Source organism: Saccopteryx bilineata, chromosome 1 (assembly GCF_036850765.1).
Source record: "Saccopteryx bilineata isolate mSacBil1 chromosome 1, mSacBil1_pri_phased_curated, whole genome shotgun sequence".
Taxonomy (NCBI): Eukaryota; Metazoa; Chordata; class Mammalia; order Chiroptera; family Emballonuridae; genus Saccopteryx; species Saccopteryx bilineata.
The window spans coordinates 155,659,009-155,683,832 of record NC_089490.1 but is presented as its reverse complement, the minus strand read 5'-3'; the positions used below and the strand labels follow the sequence as shown (position 1 = coordinate 155,683,832).

General features: G+C 49.4%; 1 protein-coding gene across 1 annotated transcript; it reads left to right on the top strand.

Moving 5' to 3' along the window:
• Positions 1-1,419: 1,419 nt before the first annotated feature.
• THOP1 (thimet oligopeptidase 1) lies at positions 1,420-23,765 on the top strand. Its single transcript, XM_066276721.1, has 13 exons — positions 1,420-1,585; positions 4,329-4,541; positions 7,105-7,253; positions 8,544-8,651; positions 10,128-10,230; positions 15,512-15,672; positions 17,307-17,442; positions 17,925-18,291; positions 18,545-18,746; positions 21,318-21,504; positions 21,723-21,851; positions 22,666-22,802; positions 23,242-23,765. The coding sequence occupies exons 1-13, from the start codon at positions 1,570-1,572 to the stop codon at positions 23,395-23,397; spliced, it is 2,064 nt and encodes a 687-aa protein (XP_066132818.1). The 5' UTR covers positions 1,420-1,569; the 3' UTR covers positions 23,398-23,765.
• The last annotated feature ends 1,059 nt before the right edge of the window (positions 23,766-24,824 follow it).

Genomic DNA, 24,824 nt, shown 5'->3' with positions numbered 1-24,824 from the left:
ATATTTACTGCAAGCTAACTATAAAAACTAGCAAAGGAGCAAAGTGCTTGCTCTCATTACCTTGTATTGAGGTAGATGGATAATAAAATAGTAACTAGTAAATAAATTGATGAGTTTCACTTACTGACAAGCTATAAGGAAAAAATGGGATGCCGTGGTTGTGACTGGGGAGGTAAATTGGCTGGGATGGTTAGGGAAGGCCTCTCTTTTAAAATGTGGATTTGGAGGAAAAACACTCCAGGAGCAGGGAACAGTGAAAAGGAAGACTAAAATAGAATTAAGCTTGGTGCACTTAATAGAGATTGAGTAATGAGAAATTCCCTAGGATGACTCAGAACTGCCCATCACTAGTGTTAAAGTTGCCAGACGTGTTCTCCCAATTAATTTTTATCCTATTTAAAACGCATGTATATTTAACACCCTGGATTGATTTAATTTCTTTTGCAGAAACTTAAGAGGTGAGTTTTTTTGTTTTGTTTTTTTTTGTTTTTACAGAGACAGAGAGTCAGAGAGAGGAATAGATAGGGACAGACAGGCAGGAATGGAGAGAGATGAGAATCATCAATCATCAGTTTTTCCTTGCGACACCTTAGTTGTATATTGATTGCTTTCTCATATGTGCCTTGACCGGGGGCCTTCAGCAGACCGAGTAACCTCTTGCTCAAGCCAGCAACCTTGGGTCCAAGCTGGTGAGCTTTGCTCAAACCAGCTAAGCCTGTGTTCAAGTCGGGGACCTCGGGGTCTCGAATCTGGGTCTTCCGCAGCCCAGTCTGACTCTCTATCCACTGCGCCACTGCCTGGTCAGGCAAGAGGTGGGTTTTTAATTTTTTTTGCAAGTTTAACTCTAGTAAATTTTTCTTTCTGGGTGCCTTAGATTCTAAGGCTTAGAAGGATCAACATTTTGTTTTCGGACAACACTAGATACAGGTCAGATTACAGCACTGTTCCAAAACACCTATTGTTTGAAGTTCTGGATCCGTTTATTGAGGCTTTCTCTATGATACTTAAATGCTTTAGTTTCTTTTCATTTTCACTTATTGATGAGAGAGAAAGAGAGAGAGAGAGAAATATCAATTTGTTGTTCCACTTACTTATATGTTCATTGGTTGATTCTGGTATGTGCCCTGACCCGGGTTGTATGGGGAGGATGCTCTGATCAACTGAGCTACCCTGCCAAGTTTCTGTTTTGGGTTTTTTTGTTTGTTTTTAAAGTAGAAGGGAGGCAGGTCCAAATTAATATGGGGAGAAGACCAGGCGAAGTACGGTATAGAGCCCCAAATCGTCTGTCTCCGTCTGTGTGTCCGTCTCTGATGACCCGCAAGGAAGGCTGTGGAGCTGGTCAGTGTGGGTGGAATGAACAGTACGGAAGTGTGGGTGGAGCTGAAGCGCGCATGCGCCCTACTTTCCGGCGCACGCGTCCTCCGAGCGTTCAGCCGACAAGCCGGCCGCGGGCCTCTTAGTCGCGACGGCGGCATCCACTGAGCAAACGGAGGCGGCTGGCCGGGGTAGCTGAGGCGACCCGACCGGGACCAGGTGAAGAGGGAGGCCGGCGGTGCACACCCGACCGCCATGAAGACCCCTGCAGGTACCGGCCACCCCTCGGTGCGGCCCCGCTAGCGGGACCTGGGTGTCCCCTGCACCCTCGTGCCTTGGGCCTAAGAGCGGAGCCCTCGAGTGACTGGGGCTCGGCGAGCCTGGAACCTTGTACCCTTAGTAGAAGAATGAATGAACCAGCTTTTCCAGTGCTTCACTCATTCAGCCAACTCCATGTCGCTTTTACTACGGACGGCTCGGGCCCTGGGGTGGACTTGGGAGAGAACGTGAGTTCTAGAAGGAGTTCCAGAGCTGGAGACAGATGGTTAGCAAGCAAAGAAGCAAGCCAAGGCTTTAGAGCGTGGTCAGTGCCAAGGCTGATGGCGCTTTTTTAAAGAGAGGGCAGTCCTGGAGGGTTACTGGAGGCGGTGGCATTTCAACCTGGACTCGTTGGGAAGAAACTGCTGTCCTGCCAAGACCTCGGGGAGGACTGTCCCCGAGAGGGCAAAAGCCAGGAGACTGGAACATGGGTAGTGCATTTGGAAAGTAATAAGTCATTTTGACCACAGCTTTTATTTCAAGGGCAAACGGGTACAATGGAAGAGTTTTCATTAGGCGAATGATGTGACCTGTTTACTGTATTTTAGAAAATCATCCAGGTTGTTTGGTGCCTCCTGGAATTTTCCCTTGCCCACCTGTCCTTCTCCAGTTCTTTCTTCATTATATTGCCATAGTAATGATGATAATTGTGTTAATGATAATAATTACAACTAGGGTTATGGTGAAGAGGGTCAGGAAGGTAGAGAATGTTGTCTGTCTTGTTCGCTGCAGGATTGTTAGCTTGGGGACCCAGCACAAAGGTGGTAAACAGTAAATATTTATGGAATGAATGTGTCTGCTCAGATTTTTAAAATCCTAACTCCTCTGAGAGGTTTTTCTCTGACATTTCTAGCTCACTTTGATTTCCCACCTTTCCTGTGTTCCTGGAGCCCTTCTTTACCACCAAATTTAATATAGACCCACAATCCCTTTTTGGCATTTCTGAAATCCAAAATAATCTGCAAACAGAAAGAGTCTCCCTAAGTTCGCAGCAGTCTTTTGGCCAAAAAAATCTAACCTGTGCTGACTTAAAACCTTTTCCTTTTTTCTCTTAGTGTATATAAGTGGTCCTCAGCTGGGATGATTGTACACTCTATGGGACCCTGAGCGATAGCTGAAGATGTTCCTGGCATAGCGTGGATGGGAGGCCAGGGATGCTGCTCAGTGCCCCAGAGTGTCCAGGCAGGCCCCACCCCAGAGAATGACCCAACCCCCAATGTTAATAGTGGTGTTCAAAAACCCTACCTCAAAGATAACAAACATAGGTCCAAGCCAGCAACACCCTTAAAGGTCCCCAGTGTTCACAAGAGTGGGTATCTAGGACTATTTTGGCCCTCCTCAACTGCTGGCCAGAAGGGGAAAATGAGGCACAGCTGAGTGATTCCTGGAGCAGCCTCTTGTTTATTATACATTCCACACCCACTCTGTTCATGATCTCAACAAGTAATTTGAGACAGGTATAGCCTTTCCACACCTATAGGTGCTATAGGAAAGCCATAGAGGGAGGCCTCTCTGAGAAAGGAATGTGAGAAGGAAGACTGGCACGTCAAGACACTCAAGGCAGAAGGACAACCTGCAGGAAGTCCCAGGAGGCTGAAGAAGGCCAGTGTGACTGCACACAGAGCAGTCAGCAAAACCAGCCAGCAAAACCTAACATGCCGTACAGGACCCAGTAGAGTCTGGACAACATAGATCAGGGGTCAGCAAAATGCCCTGTGAGAGTGTACATGGTTCAGACTTGGCTGCCACACTCCACCTCCCACATAAAATCACTCTTAGCTTATGGGTTGAACTAAAATAGGCTGGTGTAGATTCTGATGAAAAGTTTGAACTTGAATCCCAAGTGTATGGTAGAGCCCTGGGAAGGAGACAGGAAAACCTGACAACCAGATGTGCAGATTTTAAAAGGTAGGGTGAGTACAGTATAACAGTTCACAATGTGGGAGCGGAATCAAACTGTGGGCATGAATCCCACCTCTACCAGTTGCTGGCTGTGGAATCATTGTGGCAGAAGACTTGAGCTCTCCAAATCTCAGGATCTCCCTCCCCCCCATAAAACAGGTAAACGGGATGTAGAATACATAACTGACTGAGAATCCAGAGAGGGGAAGAAGACAAAACATCTTATACTCTGAACATCATATGGAAGTTGTCTAGTGACTGCTGTTAGTACAGACCACAGTCTCTTATCCAAAAACTCGCAGGACTAGGGATGTTTCAGTAATCAGGATTTCCTCCTATTTTAGAAAGGTAATACAGTACAAATGTCATATGTTACATCCAGAGAGGTCAGGAGTTGCATCCTGTAATCAAATTATTCTTTGTGTGAAATGCAGGTATATACCAAATATCCACCTCACCACTGTTGACATTTGGGGCTGGGTCACTCTCTGGGGGGTTGTCTTTGGCACTGTGGGGTGTTGAGCAGCATCCCTGGCCCCCAACTACTTGATACAAGAACATTATTCCCCAGTCCTGATGGCCACAAATGTCCCCAGACATCATCCATATCCCCTGGGGGGCAGAATCACTTGCTCTGGAGGACTGATCAACCTGTGCATTCCCACGAAGCCCTTGGACCTTGCTCATCTGCAGTGGTCCTCTCTTGTCCGTCTACCCCGCTGACCCCCCATTACTCTGACTCTAATTTTGGACGTGAAGCCAATGCTCCGTGTGGGGTTTTGTCTTCTGTGTAGCCTGTGCAGGAGATGCCTTGGACACGGCAGCCCCCTGCTCTGTGGTGAACTACCTGAGATGGGACCTGAGTGCCCAGCAGATAGGGGCACTCACGCTGGAGCTCATGGAGCAGACCAAGCGCGTGTATGACCAGGTTGGCTCCCAGAAGTTCGAGGATGTGTCCTATGAGAGTACACTCAAGGCGCTGGCTGATGTGGAGGTATCCTACACAGGTAAGTCTGGTCAGGATCGGGCTCCTGGGTCTTTACCGTGGGGTGGCATTACCCATCCGCTAGGGCCGTGGTCAGCAAACCACGGCTCGCGTGCCACATGCAGGAGATGCACAGCTCAGCATCAGCTAAATCACAGCCCTGGACGAGGAGGCCTCAGGAGAGCCCTCACATGCGCATCTCTGTGGCTTCTGTTGGCCTAAACCCACTACTGCCAAAGAACCCAGCAACAACCTCCTGTTGATATTTGGCTCTGTTGACTAGTGAGTTTGCCGACCACTGCCCTAGGGTCATGGTGGGTAAAGGCTTTGACGAGGGTAAAGGCACTGACAGGTGTGGCCCCTTTCCCATGCGCACCCTGCTTCATGGGGCCATCTGGCATGATTGGTCCTCACAAATGTGTCGTCTGAGGGCCCAGAGGGGACAACGGCACTGCTCTCTGAGAGCCAGCTCAGGTGCCTGCCTTGAAACTGGAGCCTTTCACCCCTTTCTTAGTCCCAAGGGGTATTTGTTTTCTCTCTCAGAACTGAACTTGGCCACCTACTTTTTGCCTCCCTGAGGCCTCCCCCTGTGTTTTGGGTAACCTGATGCTATCCCCCGGCTGGTTCCTTCTCTCTTCCTTGGGGTCTGTCTGCTTCCTTTGGGAGGAGTGAGGTACAACATCTGCTTCCTGGAGCGTCCTATGTAGAAGGTGACAGTGTAGGGACAAAAGATCAACGGAAGTCTCAAGGCAGAGCATCCTGAGCCAGGAAATCCCTGACCCCAAATCTCTAGCAAAAGTTGTTTCTTGGGAACCATCCATAATCCCTGCTGCAGGATTCTCATGTGTCCCTGAGGCCTTGCCATGTCAGCCCTGCTGGTGCTGAAGGGTGGGCCGAGGGGGGAGGGCCTGCAGGCCGTGCTCTGTATTCTACCTCTGCCTCTCTTTCCCCACTTTGGGCAGATGGGCCTCAGTCTCCCCCTCTGCTCTCTCACAGGAGATACTCGAAGGTCAGGGTATGCTAACTCCCACTTCTCAGGCATCACTCCACCTTTCCTCCACTCAGTAGCCCAGGTAATTTTAAGGAAAACTAAAATTGACTCGTGGCACTCCTGTTGTTTTCTTCAAAGCCTTTTCATTGCTCTCGGAGTGGAGCCAGAGTCCTGGATGTGGCCTTCAGTGCCCTGCACTGCTGGCCTCCTCCCCCTCCCTGGGCTTCTGCCTGGCCACATGGCCTTGCACTGCTCACCCTCTCCCTCTCAGCCCGGAGTTCTTTTTACCCTCTGCTTTGCTGGATGTCACACTGCTCTGTGATCACAGGAGCCCCTTCCCTGGCCCCTTCTGCCCACGCCAGCTGCCTAGATTAGGCCCCCTCTCTGCACTGTTTTGATGTAACACTTGGTGCATATCAGTATGAAAATTCCAAACCCGGAGGCTGGTTCTATCCTTTCCACTGTTCTCTCTTGGGCAGTCAGCATCAGGCCCACCCAGGCCCCCACTGTTTAATACAAGTCAGCTGAGCAAGTCAATCCTTGTCCTGCCCTGAGAAGTCTCCATGATGCAGTAAGATATACCGAGACCTGAGGACATTTCATAGGCCCAGAACCATGGAAGAGACCAAGCTGTGATTTGAATTCAGGTTTCTCCAATGCAAAGTGTGTGTTTTATTTTTCTTAAAGTACTCTTTTGAAACAGAATTCACATACCATGTAATTCACCCATTTACAGCATACATTTCAGTGGTTTTTAGTATATTTGCAGTGTTGTCCAACTATCACCGTTATCTAATTTTAGAATATTTTTGTTACCCTCAAAAGAAGTCCCTTCCCCTTCCTCTAGCAACCACTGATCTACTCTCTGTCTCTGCATTTGTCTGTTCTGGACATTTTACATGAATGGAATCACAGCCTGTGTGGCCTTTTGTGTCTGGCTTCTCTCCTTGAATGTTTTGTTCTCAAGGTCCATCCATATTGTAGTGTCCATTCTTCAGTCCTTTTTATGGCTGAGTAATATTCCCCTGTGTGGACGGACCACATTTGTATATCCACTTATCTGTCAGTGGACGTTTGGTTTGTTTCTATTGTGTGGTTATTATGAATCTTGCTGCTATAAATGTGTGCACAAGTTTCTGTGTTGACATGTGTTTTCATTTCTCATGGGTGGACACCTTACGGATGGAATTGCTGGGTCATGTGGGTCTGTGTTAAAACTTACACTGTTATAGCCACCTGCTGTTTCTCTATTTAACAAAGTGTGAATGTGGTCTGTACATTATAAAATTGTTTGTGAATTCAAAATAGAGTCATCAGGAGCTATGGCTCTTTTTCTAGAGTGGAGTCCCTTCAGCCCCTCCTGGTCTCATCATACTTCTCTGTTGCAGTTCTCCTTGGCTTGGAGTATTGGAAGCTAAATCTGTTTCTGTTTGGACTGTGAGATCCCTTAGGCCAGCCTGGGGCCCAGTGTGGAGAATGTTCACTGGATGAATCGGCAAATGGATGAGTTCTGTGCCTGGAGCATGATGCCAGCACTTGCCAGTTTCCATCTGGGGCCCATTTTCACAGTTGTCCCGTTGCCTCCCTATTTTAGTTCAGAGGAATATCCTTGACTTCCCTCAGCATGTTTCCCCATCCAAGGACATTCGGACGGCCAGCACAGAGGCAGACAAGAAGCTGTCTGAGTTTGATGTGGAGATGAGTATGAGGCAGGACGTGTACCAGAGGATCGTCTGGCTGCAGGTGAGGATGCTGTGAGGACCTGGGCAGGCGGGAGGGAGAGAGCTGGGGGCAGGGCTGTCTCTCCCGGGGTGCCAGTGGGCTGACACCTCTTTTTTTTTTTTTTAATACAGAGAGAGAGTCAGAGAGAGGGATGGATAGGGACAGGCAGACAGGAATGGAGAGAGATGAGAAGCATCAATCATCAGTTTTTCGTTGAGACACCTTAGTTGTTCACTGATTGCTTTCTCATATGTGCCTTGACCACGGGCCTTCAGCAGACTGAGTAACTCCTTGCTCGAGCCAGCGACCTTGGGTCCAAGCTGGTGAGCTTTTGCTCAAACCAGATGAGCCCGCACTCAAGCTGGCGACCTCAGGGTCTCAAACCTGGGTCTTCTGCATCCCAGTCCAACGCTCTATCCACTGTGCCACCGCCCGGTCAGGCCTGACACCTCTTCTAACTGGACCATTTTGCTTCTCAGACTTTAAAAGGCAGAAAGCTGAAAAGAGTTCTGGGGATGGACGGTGGGGATGGCTGCACAGCAGTGTTAATGACTGAATGCCACTGAGCTGTGTGCACTTGAAAGTGGTTAAGGTGGTAAGTTTTATGTCTATTTTTACCACAACTTAAAAAATCATTTAAAAAATATCAAAGACATATGGAGGCGAATGAAAATACAAAATGAAAAGCCTAGGCCTCCTTACACCTTTCCCGCATCTACCATGTCTTTGTTCGTTCCCTTCGAGTGTGCTGACATGTCGGCCTCAGGACCAGGAAGACACTCCTATGCGCTTTCGTGCATGTGCAGGCACAGGCCTGGGGAAGCACAAGCTGTATTGTTTATTTAAAGTTGAAGTTCTTATTGAGACAGCTGAAGGTTCACATGCAGTTGTGAGAAATGATTCAAAGTGGTCTCCTCTACACTGTCTGATTTTCCAGTGTAACATTTTATGGAACCAAAGTCAACCTTACAAGTAGGATATTGCTACTCACCTTATTGCTATGGAAGAGCTCACCGGCTGCATGCCATCTGGGCTGCTCTCATTCTGTGCTGAGCAGTAAGCGAGCATCTCGGTGCAGTCTCCGTGTGGACTGATAGCTTCGTTCTCTGGGATAAAGGCCCAGGAGGGCAGTTGCTGAGTCATATGGTCATAGTACATTTCTCTTTTCAAGAAACCACCAAACTGCTTTCCAGAGTAGCTGCACTGTTTTACCTCAGCAACATCTTCGCAAGCCAGTCTCTCTGCTGTCTCCCGCCTTTGGCACTGTCACGATTTTTCACTGAAAACTGAACTTTGATTTTCCTTTTCTAGGAAAAGGTTCAGAAGGACTCGCTGAGACCAGAGGCAATGCGGTACCTGGAGCGGCTGATCAAGCTTGGCCGGAGGAATGGGCTCCACCTGCCGGAGGAGACTCAAGAAGTGAGTGCTGACTTTGGGGGGTGGGAGGTGGTCCTGGCCGCTGGCAGGACGCCATCTTTCTGCTGCCTGAACTCTGTGGTGGGAGTGCTGTCTTTGTACCTGTTGTGCTCTCAGTTGTCCTGGGTTGTGGGGCTCCCTCAGAGAAGGAGGGAGTGCAGGCCGCATTGGGCACCTCCCCACATCCCTCCTTATTCAGTTGTCCCCGTGAGTGGTACAGTGGTGTTAAGGAAAAACTCACTCCTGTGTCTCCCGCATCCTCAGTACAGAGCTACAGTACGTCTTCCCTTCTGACACCAGACATGTGGGAATCCCATGTGGAGGAACTTCCTGACACTGACTGAGTGTCCTGCACATTAACTCTGTTTGGACTTTGACTATTCAGAAAGGGCACCAGGTTCCACAGAACTGCCCCTACTTTAGTCCAAGTTGTTACTTGTACTATAAATTGGAGATTCCCATGACCCCTCCTTAGATTCTGGGAGTTTTCTGAGTCCCTAACCTTTTGGGGAGGCTTCATTACATAAGCATAATGATTATGTCATTGGCCCTTGGGGCAGGTTTCAGTCTCCAACCTCCAGGCCCCCTCCCCACCCAGAAGGTGGAGAGTGGGATGGGACGAAAAGTTCGAACTATTCTGTGGTTCTGGAGATTTCTAAAGTGGGCTCATTAACATAAACTCAGGTGTGGTGCAAGGGGCTCCTGTCACTTTGTCCCCCTGGACTTCTTTAACTTGCTTTTTCACTTAGGAGATACCAAGGGTTTTAGGAGCTGTGTGTAAGGAACAGGACCAAGACCAGACATGTGGGAATCCCATGTGGAGGGACTTTCTGACACTGACTGAGTGTCCTGCACATTAACTCTGTTTGGACTTTGACTATTCAAAAAGGGCACCAGGTTCCACAGGACTGCCCCTAGTTCAGTCCAAGTTGTTACCTATATAAGACCAGGTATACATTTTTTACTGTGTGACAATATCACAGAAGACAAGTGTCCCCTGCCTTCCAGTTGGAAACTGAGGCTGAGAGGGCAATACCTACTCCCAGTCCTGTGGTTGATAAGTGCGGTGTTTGCCTTCATGCCTGTTTCCTCTCAGCCCTAGGGTTTCCCACTGACTCACACTCTGGGCCCAGGTACGTCCTTTGTGTCCCTGCATCACTACCTCACCCAGATGGATCAGTTTTTAACCGATTCTGAAAATAAGGTGGACCCTGAAAGGATGAACATTGAACTCTGTTAGGATGTCCAAAAGCTTAGGCTGTAGACTCGGGGGGTGATTCCTTAGTAGGAGGGTCCAGAGGCTCTTGTCCAGGGACCCAAACAGATGAGGACACCCCTTGAGTCCCTGGATCATGAGGTTGCTCTGTACAGCAGACAGGTGCTTGTGCTGAATGCCTCACCTGCCTCTTCTGTGTGTATGTGTGTGGGGGGGTCTTAATGGTGGTGTCCCCCTCCTCTCACAGTTCTTCTCTTCTTCAGAAAATCAAAAATATCAAGAAGAAGCTGAGTCTCCTGTGCATTGACTTCAATAAGAACCTGAACGAGGACACAACCTTCCTGCCCTTTACACGAGAGGAGCTGGGTATGTGGCAGATTCTGAGGGAAGATAGTCACATCAACAGCCACCGTCTCAGGGAGACCCTCCAGGGGCTCGGCCTCCTCCCTTGGAGGCCGAGGCGTTGGTCTGAGCACTCAGGCAAGGGTGTTTTTTCACTTAGATCTCTCAGTGTTTTGGAATCCAAGGTTCTAGCTCCTAACTTGGAGAGGGCCATGGTCTATCTGTTGAGATTCTGACCCTGATAGAAAATGTCCTGAGGCTATGGCAGGATTTGGGCAAGGATGTGAGAGTGGCGGGTTGCAGTCTCATCCTTACCACTGAGTCAGCTGAAATGTCACCTCTGAGATTTACACCTCACCCCTCTATTATTTTTAGTTTTAAAAATTTGTACAAAATGAAGGAGATACATAGAATCAGCAGTTCTCAAGCCTGGCTGTACATGGGAATTTTGAAGGGTTGGGGCTTAGGCATCCTTTCTAGTTTTTATTCTTTTCTCTACTTCTCTTTTCCTGACTGTTTTATTTTGAGAAAATTCACAGTCACGGGAAAGTTGCAGGAGCAGCGCCATGGAAAGCCCTGTGCACTTCACCTGGCCCTCTGCTGCTAGTGCTCAGCTTTTCCTCCGTGTCAGTATGTGTATGTGTATTGTTTCTGAACCTCTGCGAGTTTCTTGTTGGCCTCGTGACAATTCTGCGGGAATAGGGATGCTCTTCTGCGTCATCAGTGTAAACTTTCACTCAGGAAACAGAACACCAGTGTCACTGAGAGTGCAGACAGGTTTCCCCACATCAGCTCTCCCCATGGTATTCTCTCTCTCCCATCTGGGATCCACTAGGTTTTTGTGTCTTGTCAGGCTGCTTTCCTATAGAGCAGTTCTTCGGCCTTTGGAAACTTTTCCTGTCTTTGCCAACTTTGACAGTTTTGAGAACTCCAGTCCAGTGGCAGTGCTGCAAACTGTGAGGGGCTCCAAGGACACTGTGTATCCTAACCAGTTGTGTGGAGCATCATATTAAATAAGATCTGGCTCTGAATTCAGTAGCTTTTGCCTTAGAGGAGGCCAGGACATAGGGTCCTCATTGAGGCTGGCTGTACTACATAGAGACCCATGGCCATGTTTTCTAGAAAAAGTGCTTGCAGACTGATCACCACTGCACTCTGCCACCCCTCATTCTCATTCAGTTCCCCCTGTGTCCGAGGCAGTGAGTCCCATTGTGTAGCTCCTGACATTAAGGCCAGTGGCCATGTTTCCTGGCCAAAGGAGAATCCTGATTCTCTGGAATTCAGCGAATGAACCTGCTCACCCACACTGTCGTGGGTCTGCTTTGGCATCTGTTTGTCTAGCCGTGGGTCCTGCTGAGTTGGACCTGATTCCTATGTGGGCAACTTGAATCCCTTGCTCATGGAGCAGGTGATTGTGCGCCCTGCCTGGCCTCAGACACCGTGTCTTGCTGGGGCGGGGCAGTGGTGGTGGCCGGAGCATGTCTGGCCAGCCTGGCATGTTTTGGCCCTGTCTACAGGTCTGGCTGAGCAAGATTGTGGCACTTGTTTACATTTTCTTTTTTTTTTTTTTTTTTTTTTTTTTTTTTTTTTCATTTTTCTGAAGCTGGAAACAGGGAGAGACAGTCAGACAGACTCCCGCATGGCCCGACCGGGATCCACCCGGCACGCCCACCAGGGGCGGTGCTCTGCCCCCCAGGGGGCGATGCTCTGCCCATCCTGGGCGTCGCCATATTGCGACCAGAGCCACTCTAGCGCCTGAGGCAGAGGCCACAGAGCCATGCCCAGCGCCCGGGCCATCTTTGCTCCAATGGAGCCTTGGCTGCGGGAGGGGAAGAGAGAGACAGAGAGGAAAGCGCGGCGGAGGGGTGGAGAAGCAAATGGGCGCTTCTCCTATGTGCCCTGGCCGGGATCGAACCCAGGTCCTCCGCACGCTAGGCCGACGCTCTACCGCTGAGCCAACCGGCCAGGGCACATTTTCTTTCTTATTGCAAAAGAGATACTTGGTGTTATTTTACAAAAAATACAGACAATGTATTTCTTTATATATGTGACCTTTTTCTGATTAAGATATGAATTTTATGATTAAAATATTAATCTTAATCAGTTGATTAGGTGATTATCTGCCCAGTGTTGCCATTGTAATGTTACCAATTTTCCCTTCATGATCAATAATTTCTTGAGAGAAGATTTGAGGCCTCTGCTCATATTTCCACCCACTAGTTATAGCATCCATGAGTGACGGTCTAACTCAGTGGTTCTCAAACTTTTTGAAATTGGGGCACATTTAAAATCCTACAAATAATTGTAGGCGCACTATATACAAATTTCTGAGAAATATGTTATAATAATTAAGTCAAATATTAAAGAAAAATATAAAGTCCAAGCATGCTTTTTTGGTAATTAAACAAAATAAATACGACAAAATTAAATTTATTCTGACATTAAAAAACATTTTTATGTTACATTTTTTGAGTTATACTTTTTAGAATTCGTAAAAAAAGGGGTTAAAAAAAACTATAAAAAAGTTATCTCTTTAGATACATTCTTAGTAAGATTTAGTATATTAGGCAGGTCCCAGCACAAATGTGTTAAGTTTTTACATTCTTGTGTTTATGAGAAACATGAGCCTGATGTGTCCTAGCAATTTCTTCAGTGTTTGGGCATATATTTGAAAGGCAAACTCTCATTTTCTCATCAATACTTTGAAGAATTCCTCTCTTTTTTACTCTTAATTGTGTTGAGGGTAGAAAATCCTATTTCACATAAGTAGGATGTTGAAAATTGTAGTAAAATGTTCAAAGCTTTTTTAGATATTGCTTTATAGATATTCTTTTATAGAAATCCAAAAGGCTTTAAGAAACAATTCCTTATGTTTAATCATCAATCCACAATCAGTGGATATAGCTGCCAGTTCTTCTTTTGTTAATGTTAAACCAAAATCACTTGAAGCTTCCTTGAATGGGTTTCTAATCCAATCATATTGTTCAGTGTTAAGTGATGGAAAATGCTGTAAATTAAATTCTGCCATCAGCCTTCAAGTCCTGTTTTATTTACACTTAACTTTTGCTCACTTCTAGAATCGGATTCTTCAATATCACGCTTCTTTTTGAGAAATCTATCCATTTTATTTGGGTGTATTTATCTAAAAATAATATAATGATGTGTTAATAATAAATATAATAATGATGTATTAACAAAAAGAGCGGTATTCCTGTAATGAAATGGTATAATAGAGTGACTATATTTATTTTTATATCTGGGCACATGCCACAAACCAGCGCAGCTAGTAATTCTAGGTCCTGAGTGGGAATGGTGAGGAATTAAGAAAATACGGGGTTGGGAGGGCCCTGTAATTGCTGCTGGCAAGAACAAAGTGTGCTAAAAAAACCACATCTTGCTTTATTATTTATTTATTTATTTATTTTACACAGAGAGAGTCAGAGAGAGGGATAGATAGGGACAGACAGACAGGAACGGAGAGAGATGAGAAGCATCAATCATTAGTTTTTCGTTGCGACACTTTAGTTGTTCATTGATTGCTTTCTCATGTGCCTTGACCGTGGGGCTACAGCAGACCAAGTAACCTCTTGCTTGAGCCAGCAACCTTGGGTCCAAGCTGGTGAGCCTTGCTCAAACCAGATGAGTCCGTGCTCAAGCTGGCGTCCTCGGGGTCTCGAACCTGGGTCTTCCGCATCTCAGTCTGACGCTCTATCCACTGTGCCACTGTCTGGTCAGGCATATCTTGCTTTATTTATAGGGCAAAGTGATCCATTAGCAAATCAATGAGATTTTTGATCATGTTTCTAAGGCAACCCAAGAATTTTACCAAGTGCAGATAAACCCCACCATACATACCATCTTAACTTTATACCAAACAAAAGATAGAAGAAACTTGCTTCCAGTCTTTCTGAGGAACATGGAGGGTAGTATAAACAATCCAGCACCACAGCTTAACAGCCTTTTGCAACCTAATCAGGCAAGTGAGGTGGGCAGTTGGGCAGACTGTCAGCTTACAGCCAATTCCTCACACCTCTGTCCCCCAAAAATCTAAACTCCAAAAACCCTGTTGGTTTTTTGGTCCCCAACAGGCACATATTTCTCTGGAATACCATAGGGCACACCTGGAAATCTTCTAGGGCGCACCAGTGTGTCCTGGTGCACACTTTGAGAACCACTGGTCTAACTCCATTATTCTTTGTTAGTTGATTTTTTCATAAATCAGAGCTTTCCCTTCCCCCACTTGTTTATTGATTAATCTATGTCAGTGTGGACTATAAATCTTGTTTTAGTCAATGGGTTATATAGTCTACTGCTGTCATCATTTACACTGATGCACAGATTGTTCCAATTTGACTTCAAGGGGCCAATTCAAGCTTGCCATGTTCCTGTTAATATTTGAGTACCTTCTTTTTTTTTTTCTTTTTCTGAAGTTGAAAACGGGGAGGCAGTCAGACAGACTCCCGCATGTGCCCAACCGGGATCCACCAGGCATGCCCACCAGGGGCGATGCTCTGCCCATCTGGGGCGTCACTCTGTTGTGACCAGAGCCATTCTAGCACTTGAGGCAGAGGCCACAGAGCCATCCTCAGTGCCCAGGCAAACTTTGCTCCAGTGGAGCCTTGGTTGCGGGAGAGGAAGAGAGAGACAGAGAGGAGAGAGAGAGGGAGGGGTGGAGAAGCAGATGGGCGCTTCTCCTGTGTGCCCTGGCCGGGAATCGAACCTGGGACTCCTGCACGCCAGGCCGACGCTCTACCACTGAGCCAACCGGCCAGGGCTGAGTACCTTCTTTTTGACACAGGATGCTCTAGGTTCATTTCATCTTTTCCCCATGAGGTAGGAGCCCTGAAGGTGCTCAATCTGAGAACAATGCACTCAGATTTCTGTCATGGAAGGACTAAGCAGGAACAAGTGGGAGGCTGTCGCAGCAGTGTGGGCCACTGAGATTGTGAGGGTGCTGCCCAGTGGGGCATAGTCAGAGCTGCAGGGTAGGTTCTGTTTGTTGTGGTGCTGTTTATTGAAAAAGGACACAGAAAGAGACTGTAGCCCTGGGAAGCCCACCCTGTCCAAGGGTCCAGCAGACTATAGCTTTCCTTCCCCAAGGGAGTCCTGATGCAGATGGTAGCAGACTTCTGAGATTAGTGTTCTTTGGCGTCTTCCCTTTGGTGTTCAAGGTGGGAGATGAGCAGTCAGACAGTGTGTGGAGGGCAGGCTGGGCCGGGTGGTCCCTGCTGGCTTCCATTCCTAGCCCACCCCTCCTACCTTGTCTGTGCTCTGGTCTTTAAAAGCCCACCTAATTTGTTCACAGGAGGGCTTCCTGAGGACTTCCTGAATTCTCTAGAAAAGACTGAGGATGAGAAATTTAAAGTCACTCTCAAGTACCCTCACTATTTTCCCCTCCTGAAGAAATGCCACGTCCCCGAGACCAGAAGGAAGGTGGAGGAGGCCTTCAATTGTCGGTGCAAGGAGGTGAGAAGGTGGTGCCAGGGTGACAGCTCTGGGAATCTGTCACGGGCTCTGTCCACGGCACAGTCTGGTCTGGAACTTGGAGGTACCGGGTCTATCCTGTCTGCTCAGTGCTGATAACAGTTGCCTCACTGGCTATGCCTGCAAAGGGTCCATTGTCTACTGGGCTAGGTCCAGTGACCAGGGAGGCCCTCAGCAAGGTTAGTGGTGCTTGGTGGAGATCACTCCACTAGGTCTAGCTCTGTCCTTGTCCCCAGGGCCACACAGAGCAGGGGTCAGAGCCTGTGTCCCAGGCTTAACCTGCTTCTGTCATGCATCCGCTCCCACAAAAATCCCAATGCTCTCTTTTCTTCAACTGTCTTCCACAACCCTGCCTTAGCTTCAGGTTGTTCTTTTTTTATTGCTCCCACTCAAGTTTGGGTCTGCTCTCCACGGTTCAGCAGCTTGTGTGGGACCTGAAACCTTTTGTCCATGGCCCTGGGCATGGCCTTGGCACTCAGATGTCCATTCCCACACAGGCACTTTTGTTTGTGTCCACACCCCACTGTGGCCTCTGAGCGGCTCCTGTTTAGCCTCTTGAGCAGATAGGGGTGTTGGGAAGGGGCCCCTTTATCCTCCCTGCCACACCACTGATGCTTATGTGGCCGGGGAAAGGAGCTGCAGGCTGAAGGTCACAGGGTAAAAGGAAACGCATGTGGTAAAGTCCTGTGTTCTCCACTTTCTGGGAATAAAGACAGACTACTTTGGTCTGAAGATAACTTGGGGTTCCCACCCCACACTCTGAGATGTAGATTTGGAAGAGGCACATGGGTGGCACTGATGTCTGGTGGAAAGAGGGTGTCTCATCCCAGAGCCAGGAGTTCCAGTTCTGATGTGAGTGTGCTGCTTTCTGTAGGTCAGGAATTAATTTAGAGTGTTGAGAGCTTGAGCCACAGGCCTGTTGGCTAGTCGGGACTGGACAGAGGTTGGCACCCCCTCGTCTTCGCTCCTATCTGGCCCCCAAATTGACCTGGGAGACATAGCTAGAGGCAGGCAGAGTTCCAGATCTCAGGGGACACGACATGCTGACTAGCACTGCTGGCCACCAGCCATGAGTCCCCTCGTGTGACTGGAAGCTCTCCACTTGGCTTCCCAGTTGTAATTTATTTTCCTGTGGACCATTCATGCCACTGGGAGTTTTCTGTTCTGAACGGGCCTCTGTCCGTCCTTGCACATGAATCCGATGGGTTTCATTTTGTTCGGCCCCATGAAGTTGGTTGGCTGGGTTGATTGCTCAGTGGTGCTGATAGAGACACGGCACATCTTTGAGCCCTGGGCCAGGCCCTGTCGGGCGGGAGCACCCTTGAGAGCCCTGGGCCCTAGACTGCTTTCCACATGGTTTCAGAACCCTTTACAGTTCATACCCTTTGTGTTTCCAGAAAAGGCCTGAGGGCTTATAGTTCATGTGCCAGGACAGGACCACATATGTGGAGATATGGGCCAAGGGCAGGAGGGAGGGACAGCAGACATTCTGGAGCTGTGTTAGGCGCCTGTGCAGCCCTGTAGCTGCTGAGAACCATTTGGGGAATGGGATGCTGACCGGGGAGCCCCATGTAGGGGCAGTGGAGCCCACAGGACTGCTTACTTGCTGGTTTCAGGAGAACTGTGCTATCCTCAGAGAGCTGGTGACCCTTCGGGCCCAGAAATCCAGCCTGCTGGGCTTCAGCACGCATGCTGACTATGTCCTGGAGATGAACATGGCCAAGACCAGCCAGACGGTAGCCACTTTCCTAGGTAACCAGCCTTCCTTTGCCTCCTTGTGCTATTCTTGAAAGTAACATGATGGTGCTTCTGAGAGCCCCATTCTGTCCACCCTAAGGTGGGTGTCCCGATACCTCCCTTGATCCTTGTATTTGACCTGAGGGGTCCTAATCTAATGGCTGTGTGTTGGGGCTCCAGGATAAGGCCTGCAACTGGCCAAGCACTGCCTTTCTGGGCATGAGGCTCTGGACAAATGACTCACGTGTGGCTGTCATTTTGTCCTTGTGAAAACAAGACTGATGATCCCTCCTGGGGCTTCTGTGAGGTGACACAGCACTGGCCTTGGTCAGTCTTTTGTCTCAGGCCCATCCTTCCCATGCAGAGCACCAGGGCCCGGATGGCTAGAGAAAGCCAAGGCCAGTATGTTGGGGGTTGGCCTTGGTGGGGATGAGCGTAGATGGCGTTGAGCTGCCCACTACAGGGAGGTAGCCTTGCCTTTCTCCTCTGTCCCCTAGATGAGCTAGCCCAGAAGCTAAAGCCCCTTGGGGAACAGGAGCGGGTGGTGATCCTGGAGCTGAAGAAGGCCGAGTGTGAGAAGCGGGGCCTGGACTTTGATGGGCGGATCAACGCCTGGGACATGCGCTACTACATGAACCAGGTGGAGGAGACATGCTACAGCGTGGACCAGAACCTGCTTAAGGAGTACTTTCCCATGCAGGTGGTCACCAGGGGGCTGTTGGGCATCTACCAGGAGCTGCTGGGACTAACCTTTGACCTAGAGGAACATGCCGCTGTGTGGCATGAAGATGTGAAGCTATACTCAGTGAGGGACACGGCCTCAGGGACGGTCATCGGGAAGTTCTACCTGGACCTCTACCCCCGGTGCGTGTGAGCTGGGGCAGGAAGGTGGGGGGCCAGGAGTGTTCATGCCAGTTGCGGACGTGAGCACTTCTCCTCTGCTAAGAGCCTTTTAGTGTGTCTAGTTCCGTCAACTGGCAGATGAGTTGATTGAGGGACTCAGGGTCAAAATGACAGAACTGGGGACTAGCCCGGGCTTGCTACCCATCTGGGCCAGTCAGCAATTGGACCAGACCCCCAGCCAGGCCTGACCCTAAACCCCTTCTGCACATCCTAGGGAAGGCAAGTATGGGCACGCAGCCTGCTTTGGCTTACAGCCAGGCTGCCTGCGGCAGGACGGGAGCCGCCAGATTGCCATTGCAGCCATGGTGGCCAACTTCACAAAGCCCACCCCAGACGCCCCCTCCCTGCTGCAGCATGATGAGGTGGAGACCTACTTCCATGAGTTCGGGCATGTGATGCACCAGCTTTGCTCTCAGGTGGGTACAGGAACTGAGCGGCTGACTGAGGGGCGGGGTGGGGGCAGGGGCACTTCACCCGCACCTGGTGTTTAGTGGGTCTGGAGGCAGGTTCTGCCATATTGGATTTTTATGTGACATGACCATGGATATAGTAGTACCTCTTGTATCATTTTCTATCACAGATCCCTACAGGAGTAGCTTAAACAACAGAAATTGGCCCTGGCCAGATAGTTCGGTTAGTTAGAGCATCATCCTAAAGCACAGAGGTTGCTGGTTCCATCCCCAGTCGAGGCACATGCAGGAACAGATCTATAGTCCTATCTCTCTCCCTCTACCTTCCTCAATCTGTAAAATCAATAAATTCAAACAAACAAAAACAGAAATTGACACTCTCCTTGTGCTGGAGGCTAGAAGTCTGAGGTCAAGGTGTTGGCAGGGTTGGTTTCTCTGAGGCCTCTCACTCTTTGGTGTGTAGCCATCTTTTCCACATGTCCTCACATAACCTCCCTCTGTGTGTATCTGTGCCCTGATTTCCTCTTCTTATGAGACATTAGTCATATTGGACTCGGGCCTACCCTAGTGACCTCATTTAATTGCCTCTTAAAGTTCCCATCTCCAAATATAGTCTCATTCTGAGGTCCTGGGGGTCAGGACTCCAATATATGAATTTGGCGAGGGGACACACAACTCAGCCCAGAATATTTCTCAGAGAGCTGTTAGATTAGTGAAGAAAATACCTGTGTATAACATGCTTAGAAGGGTGCTGAGGCTGGCCTCAGCACCTGTTAGCTCACATTAAGAAATATTGTATGATTCCATGAAAGCCAGTGGTGACAGCCAGAGTATAGGCTGCAAGAGCCAGACACAAGTCATGGCTCTGGATTTAGTGGATAGTCACCAGGCCCAGTGAGGAGGTCAAAGGGATGCTGTCTCCTCTGGGTGGAGATAGAGGCTTAAGAAGTTGAAGCAACTTCCCCAAGTAGGCCCTGGTGGCAGAGACAGAACTCACTTGGGTATTCTGGGCCCTCAGCCTAGTGCCCAGGCCAGGGGACCCCAGATATACCTGGGCATTTGTTCTGTGGCCCCTCTCTCACACATGGCCAACCCATTTCCTGATAGTGAAAATATGCTTAGGAGCTATAAACAAGAGTGTATGGGAACTGGGTGCTCAGTGACTTTTAGTCAATTCACCAAGCTATGTAGCCATCATCGGTCAGTTCTGGAACATTCCATCATACCCAAAAGATCCTTCCTGCCCTTAGCTGTCACTCCCCACTCTGTCCACCTAATCCCCAGCCCCTGGTGACCACTTATCTTCTCGCTGTCTTTGAGTTTCCTGCTCTGGACATCTCAGATAAATGGAGTCACACACTATGTGGCCTTGTGTGTCTGGCTTCTCTCACTGAGCATCATGTGTTCAAGGTCCATCCATGGTGAAGTGAGGTCAGCGCTTCAGACCCTTTCATGGCTCAGTAATATTCCAGCATGTGAATGGACCACACAGAAGTATCTTTTTAAAAAAAATTGATTGATGTTAGAAGGGGGAAAAACATTGATTTGTTGTTCCACTTATTTATGCATTTATTGGTTGATTCTTGTATGTTCTCTTTTGATGAGAAGTTTCTGACTTTGATGAAGTTTAGTCTATTGACTCTTTTCTGTATTTACAGTTTATACTTTTTACTATCCTGTTAAAGGAATCATTTCCTAACCTCAGGCACTAATTTTTCCCCCAATTTAATTGTGGGTTAAATATTGTCTCTGGTGTGAGGTAAGGGCCACCTACTCACCACTGCCAGTGTCTGTATAGCACCCAGGCTCTGTGCTCCCCTGGCTGCCTCTGACCACCAGACCAGTCCTGTGCATGTCCCCTTTCTGTCCAGTATGCTCACGGATTATTTCCTGTGTCTGGAACATTGTTCTGCCAGTGACTGTCACATTTTCTTTTCATTTTTTCAGGTCTTTTCTGATATACATAGTTAATTCTCATTACTTAAAGCAGTCTGTTTTATGAGGTCACCACAAACACCGAGTTAGCAGATACTGAACTACTGTTCCAGGGGAATACAAGATTAGGTTCTTGTGAGCCTGGTCATGATATTTTGATTAACAATCAATGCCTTCCATCAGTCCACAGCTTGTTTGGCAGATTAGAGGACTGGGTTCTGGCTACATTAGATCAAATGCTATTGTTCAGAAAAAATTTCACACACACAAAAGTGGACAAAATACAGTGCACCTTCCTACTTTGGTCATCAGGCTCCTCTGTTCCAGGCTTTGGCTTTTTTGGGAATGTTGCCTTTGTGTGTGGGAGAGCAAAACTGGATGACCAGCCGGGACGTGTGCTCTCTGCCTCCCTGTGTATCCTGAGCTGAGACAGGTTGGCCAGAAGCCACTCAAGGGAACTATTGTCCCCATCCTTGGCCAGACATCACAGTCTCGGGGCAGGAAGGGCCCACGCCCAGGATATTATCCATCTACCCAGGTGTGCTTAGGGTACCTTGTACCTCTGTGCCCAGATAAGACCGGTGGACAGGAGCTGGCTGAGCAGAGTCTAGGATTCATGAGGTCTCTGCCCTGTCCACACAGGCAGAGTTTGCCATGTTCAGTGGGACGCATGTAGAACGTGACTTTGTGGAGGCGCCTTCACAGATGCTGGAGAACTGGGTGTGGGAGAAGGAACCGCTGCTCAGGATGTCTCAGCACTACAGGACAGGCAGTGCCATCCCCCAGGAGCTGCTGGAGAAGCTCATCAAGTCCCGGCAGGCCAACACAGGTGTGCCCCACTGTGCCCCCTCAGTGAGGCCCTGGCCAGCCCTAGGACAACCCCTCATCCCCGTCTTCAGACCCTGAGGCCGGGGAAAAGAGGGGAGTTATTGGTGCCCATGCTGCAGCCTGGGAGGCCTGGGTATGCCCTCAGGGATTCCTGGACCACCGCAGGAGAGTGCTTGAGAGAGCACCATGCCAGCCTCCCATCTCTTTCCTCCCGACTAGGTCTCTTCAACCTGCGCCAGATTGTCCTGGCCAAGGTAGACCAAGCCCTGCACACACAGAAGGCCGCAGACCCGGCCAAGGAGTACGCTGACCTCTGCCAGGAGATCCTTGGGGTCCCAGCCACACCAGGTAGCTGTTCATGAGCCCACCCACCTTAGAGTTTAGGGGGTCTCTGTTCTCTGGGTCAAAAAGGACCTAGTGCCATGTGAAGGGAATTGGGCCAGTTTATAAGTTCAGCTGACCTGAGAGAAGCAGGCAGCCTGTGGCCTCACTTCTGCTTTGCATCCCTAGGTCCTTGGCTCCAGCTGTGGAGCCTGAGGGGCAGCTGGTGTGGGCAGCTTCACCCTTCCTCGCTGGCTATGTGTCGATTTCATCCCCACAGTGCCTTCCTGCGCTTCCCTGGGGCGCCCTCTCGCACATTGCTTTGTGGAAAGCCTGGGAGGTGCAGAAAAGACAAGTGATCTCGTACCCTGGAGATAACAGTAGATAAGGTTTTGATTTGTGACCTCCAAGTGCATGTGCACACTTGCACATGTGCATATATCAGCACAAATACACTAGTGACTAACATATATGAAGGTAATTGAGATTTAATATAGGTACTGTTGCATTGATTTACTGTTCTGCAGGCATTTCATTGACATACACTCTTTGGTGCGTGGGCAAGCCTTGACTTATCCCAGGGTCACCTGAAGTTGAACCCTGGCGCGGTGGCAGCCAATATTGAAAATGCTCTGGCTGAGCCTTCTGGGCTTCAGCAGCTCACAGGCAACAGTGATTGCACTCCTCTGGCCAGGTCACCTGGCCCCTGCTTCCTGGAAGTGGGCCATTTTCCCCCCTTTTGGGTGGGGTAGTTTCAGATGTGGCTGCTTTGAAGCCCTCTCTCATACGGGAGGCCCAGGCACGAGGCCAGGCACAGTGATCGCCTCATGTGTTTGCCCAGGGACCAACATGCCTGCAACTTTCGGCCACCTGGCAGGCGGCTATGACGCGCAGTACTACGGCTACCTGTGGAGCGAGGTGTACTCCATGGACATGTTCCACACACGCTTCAAGCAGGAGGGCGTCCTCAGTGGCAAGGTGAGGGGAAGACTTTGAGTGATGCTCCCTACTTACTGCCTAGGACCAAGAACATTTGTCCTTGGCCTTGGGACTGAGTGTCCATGCTCCAACCCTGGTAGGGCAGGGTGCTGGGGCAGAGCTGGGCCCTCCCTTTTTCCTTCACGGCTCTACTTATGACCCTTGGGGGCCGAGGGCTGGGGGTGGGCCAGTTTTCCAGCCCTTTGTTCAGTCACAGCAGAGGCTCAGCCACCTCTGTCCTAAAGTATTGGGTTTCTGCACACACACATTCACATGCACACATGTACACATACACTTGCACACTCACTTTGGGATTCCCATCTGAACAGTTGGCATATTCTCCCCTGTGATGCTGAGGCAAGTGCCCCCGGGCTCTCTGGGAGCCAAGGAAGGATATTTGAGGACCCTTGCCCAGCCTCGCCCCTCTGCCCCTTTGCAGGTTGGCTTGGACTACAGAAGGTGCATCCTGAGACCGGGCGGCTCTGAGGACGCCAGCATCATGCTGAAGCTCTTCCTAGGTCGTGACCCCAAGCAGGATGCCTTCCTTCTGAGCAAAGGCCTGCAGGTGGAGGGCAGCGAACTACTGGTCTGCTGATGCCCCCAGGGGTCCTGCCAAACCTGGAAGCGGGCTCTAGCTCCCACTGCCCTGGTGCCTTAGCTCCCAGCCTGGAAATGGAGTGGGAGATGGTGGCCTCCAGCTCATCGTCCCAGGGAGGGTGGGGCAGGGTGAGGAGAGGGGCTCCTCTCCCTGGTCATTTCTCATAACCAGAGTCCTTGACCCCACTCAGTGGACACCCTGGGCTAAAGAGAGCTCATCCTCAAGATGTCTGGAGAACATTGTGACCAGTCAAGGCTTCCTCTTTGTTGCACTAACATAGCCCCTTTCTGGGAATTTGTCCTAGGTAAGGGATGGGTTCTTTGAAATTTAGCCATTAAAAAAAAAGGAAAAAATTGCTGGCCTGTTTTCCGATGCTGGTCCCTTCTGCAACAGAATAGTGGAACGTTGGTTGTCACACTTGTGTTCCAGTTCTGGTGTTCTCATTAAGCCCTGAACTTAGCAATCAGCCTTCAGGCTGGGGACATGGGCATTTGAATGCTGCTTTCTGCCCTGGAGTGTCCTGGTGCATTCTGGATTCTGACACGTAAGGGTCTCTGGAGACCCCTGAGCTGTTGGGAGTGGCTGGGGGTGTATGAGGGGATGCGCATGGTTTTGGGGTTGCTCACCAAGAGGTATCTTTCCTGCCAACCTCTCACCTAGCATGATTCTGTGAAGATCCCCCTGGCCCTGTACAGCGCTGGCTGGTGTGGCGCTGAGGGTGCCCTCCTGTGCACAGAAACAGCTGCCTGCCTGGGCCCGCAGTGAGTCCTGTGCTGGATTTCTTTTCTGGCTTGGTGGTCAAAATCTATAAGATTGAGATTTGACGGGAGCTAGTTTCTGACTGAGATACAGCTGCTGGAAGTCCAGCTGGTACCTTTCTCGTCCATATGATCTTGAGGACTGAAGGCAGGCTTGGCCTATCCTGTTTACCCCTCAGTCCAGCTGTTAGCAGTGTGGCAAATCTGGGCCACAAGGAGAGATGGCTTTCCTGGGCTCTCCAGTAATTCTTCAGAAATGCCATAGTGATGATTTTGGTTTTGGTAGGAAAGCATCCTTCATTTGAGCAGGACGAGTGGATATCCCCCCTTCATTATCTTAACAGTTCATTTTCTTCCCTGAACTCGGGGGCTCCACCTTCTGCTGCTGAATCGCTTCCTCCAGTCTTTGCCACCCTCCCCCCACAAAGTCAGGCAGCACTTTGACGCTTCTCCCCAAGGCCCAGGTGGCCTGACCTCAGTGGGGATAGCTACCTATCCCTCACCCACCCAACCTCGCCAGCCTTGCTATGGGCCTGGCTGTGGGGGCTTCCCCTTATGCAGACCTGGCTCAGAGCTCCCTGCGCCCACGTCTATCTAAAACTGGGGCAAGGGGCGAGTGTTCTCTTGGTGTGGTTTATCCAGAGCTATAGCCAGAGGGCTGTACCT

Coding starts and splice junctions, on each gene's coding strand:
- THOP1 (XM_066276721.1), top strand. Junction 15,673..17,306: donor TCAATTGTCGGTGCAAGGAG/GTGAGAAGGTGG, acceptor TGCTGGTTTCAG/GAGAACTGTGCTATCCTCAG. Junction 18,292..18,544: donor TACCTGGACCTCTACCCCCG/GTGCGTGTGAGC, acceptor TGCACATCCTAG/GGAAGGCAAGTATGGGCACG.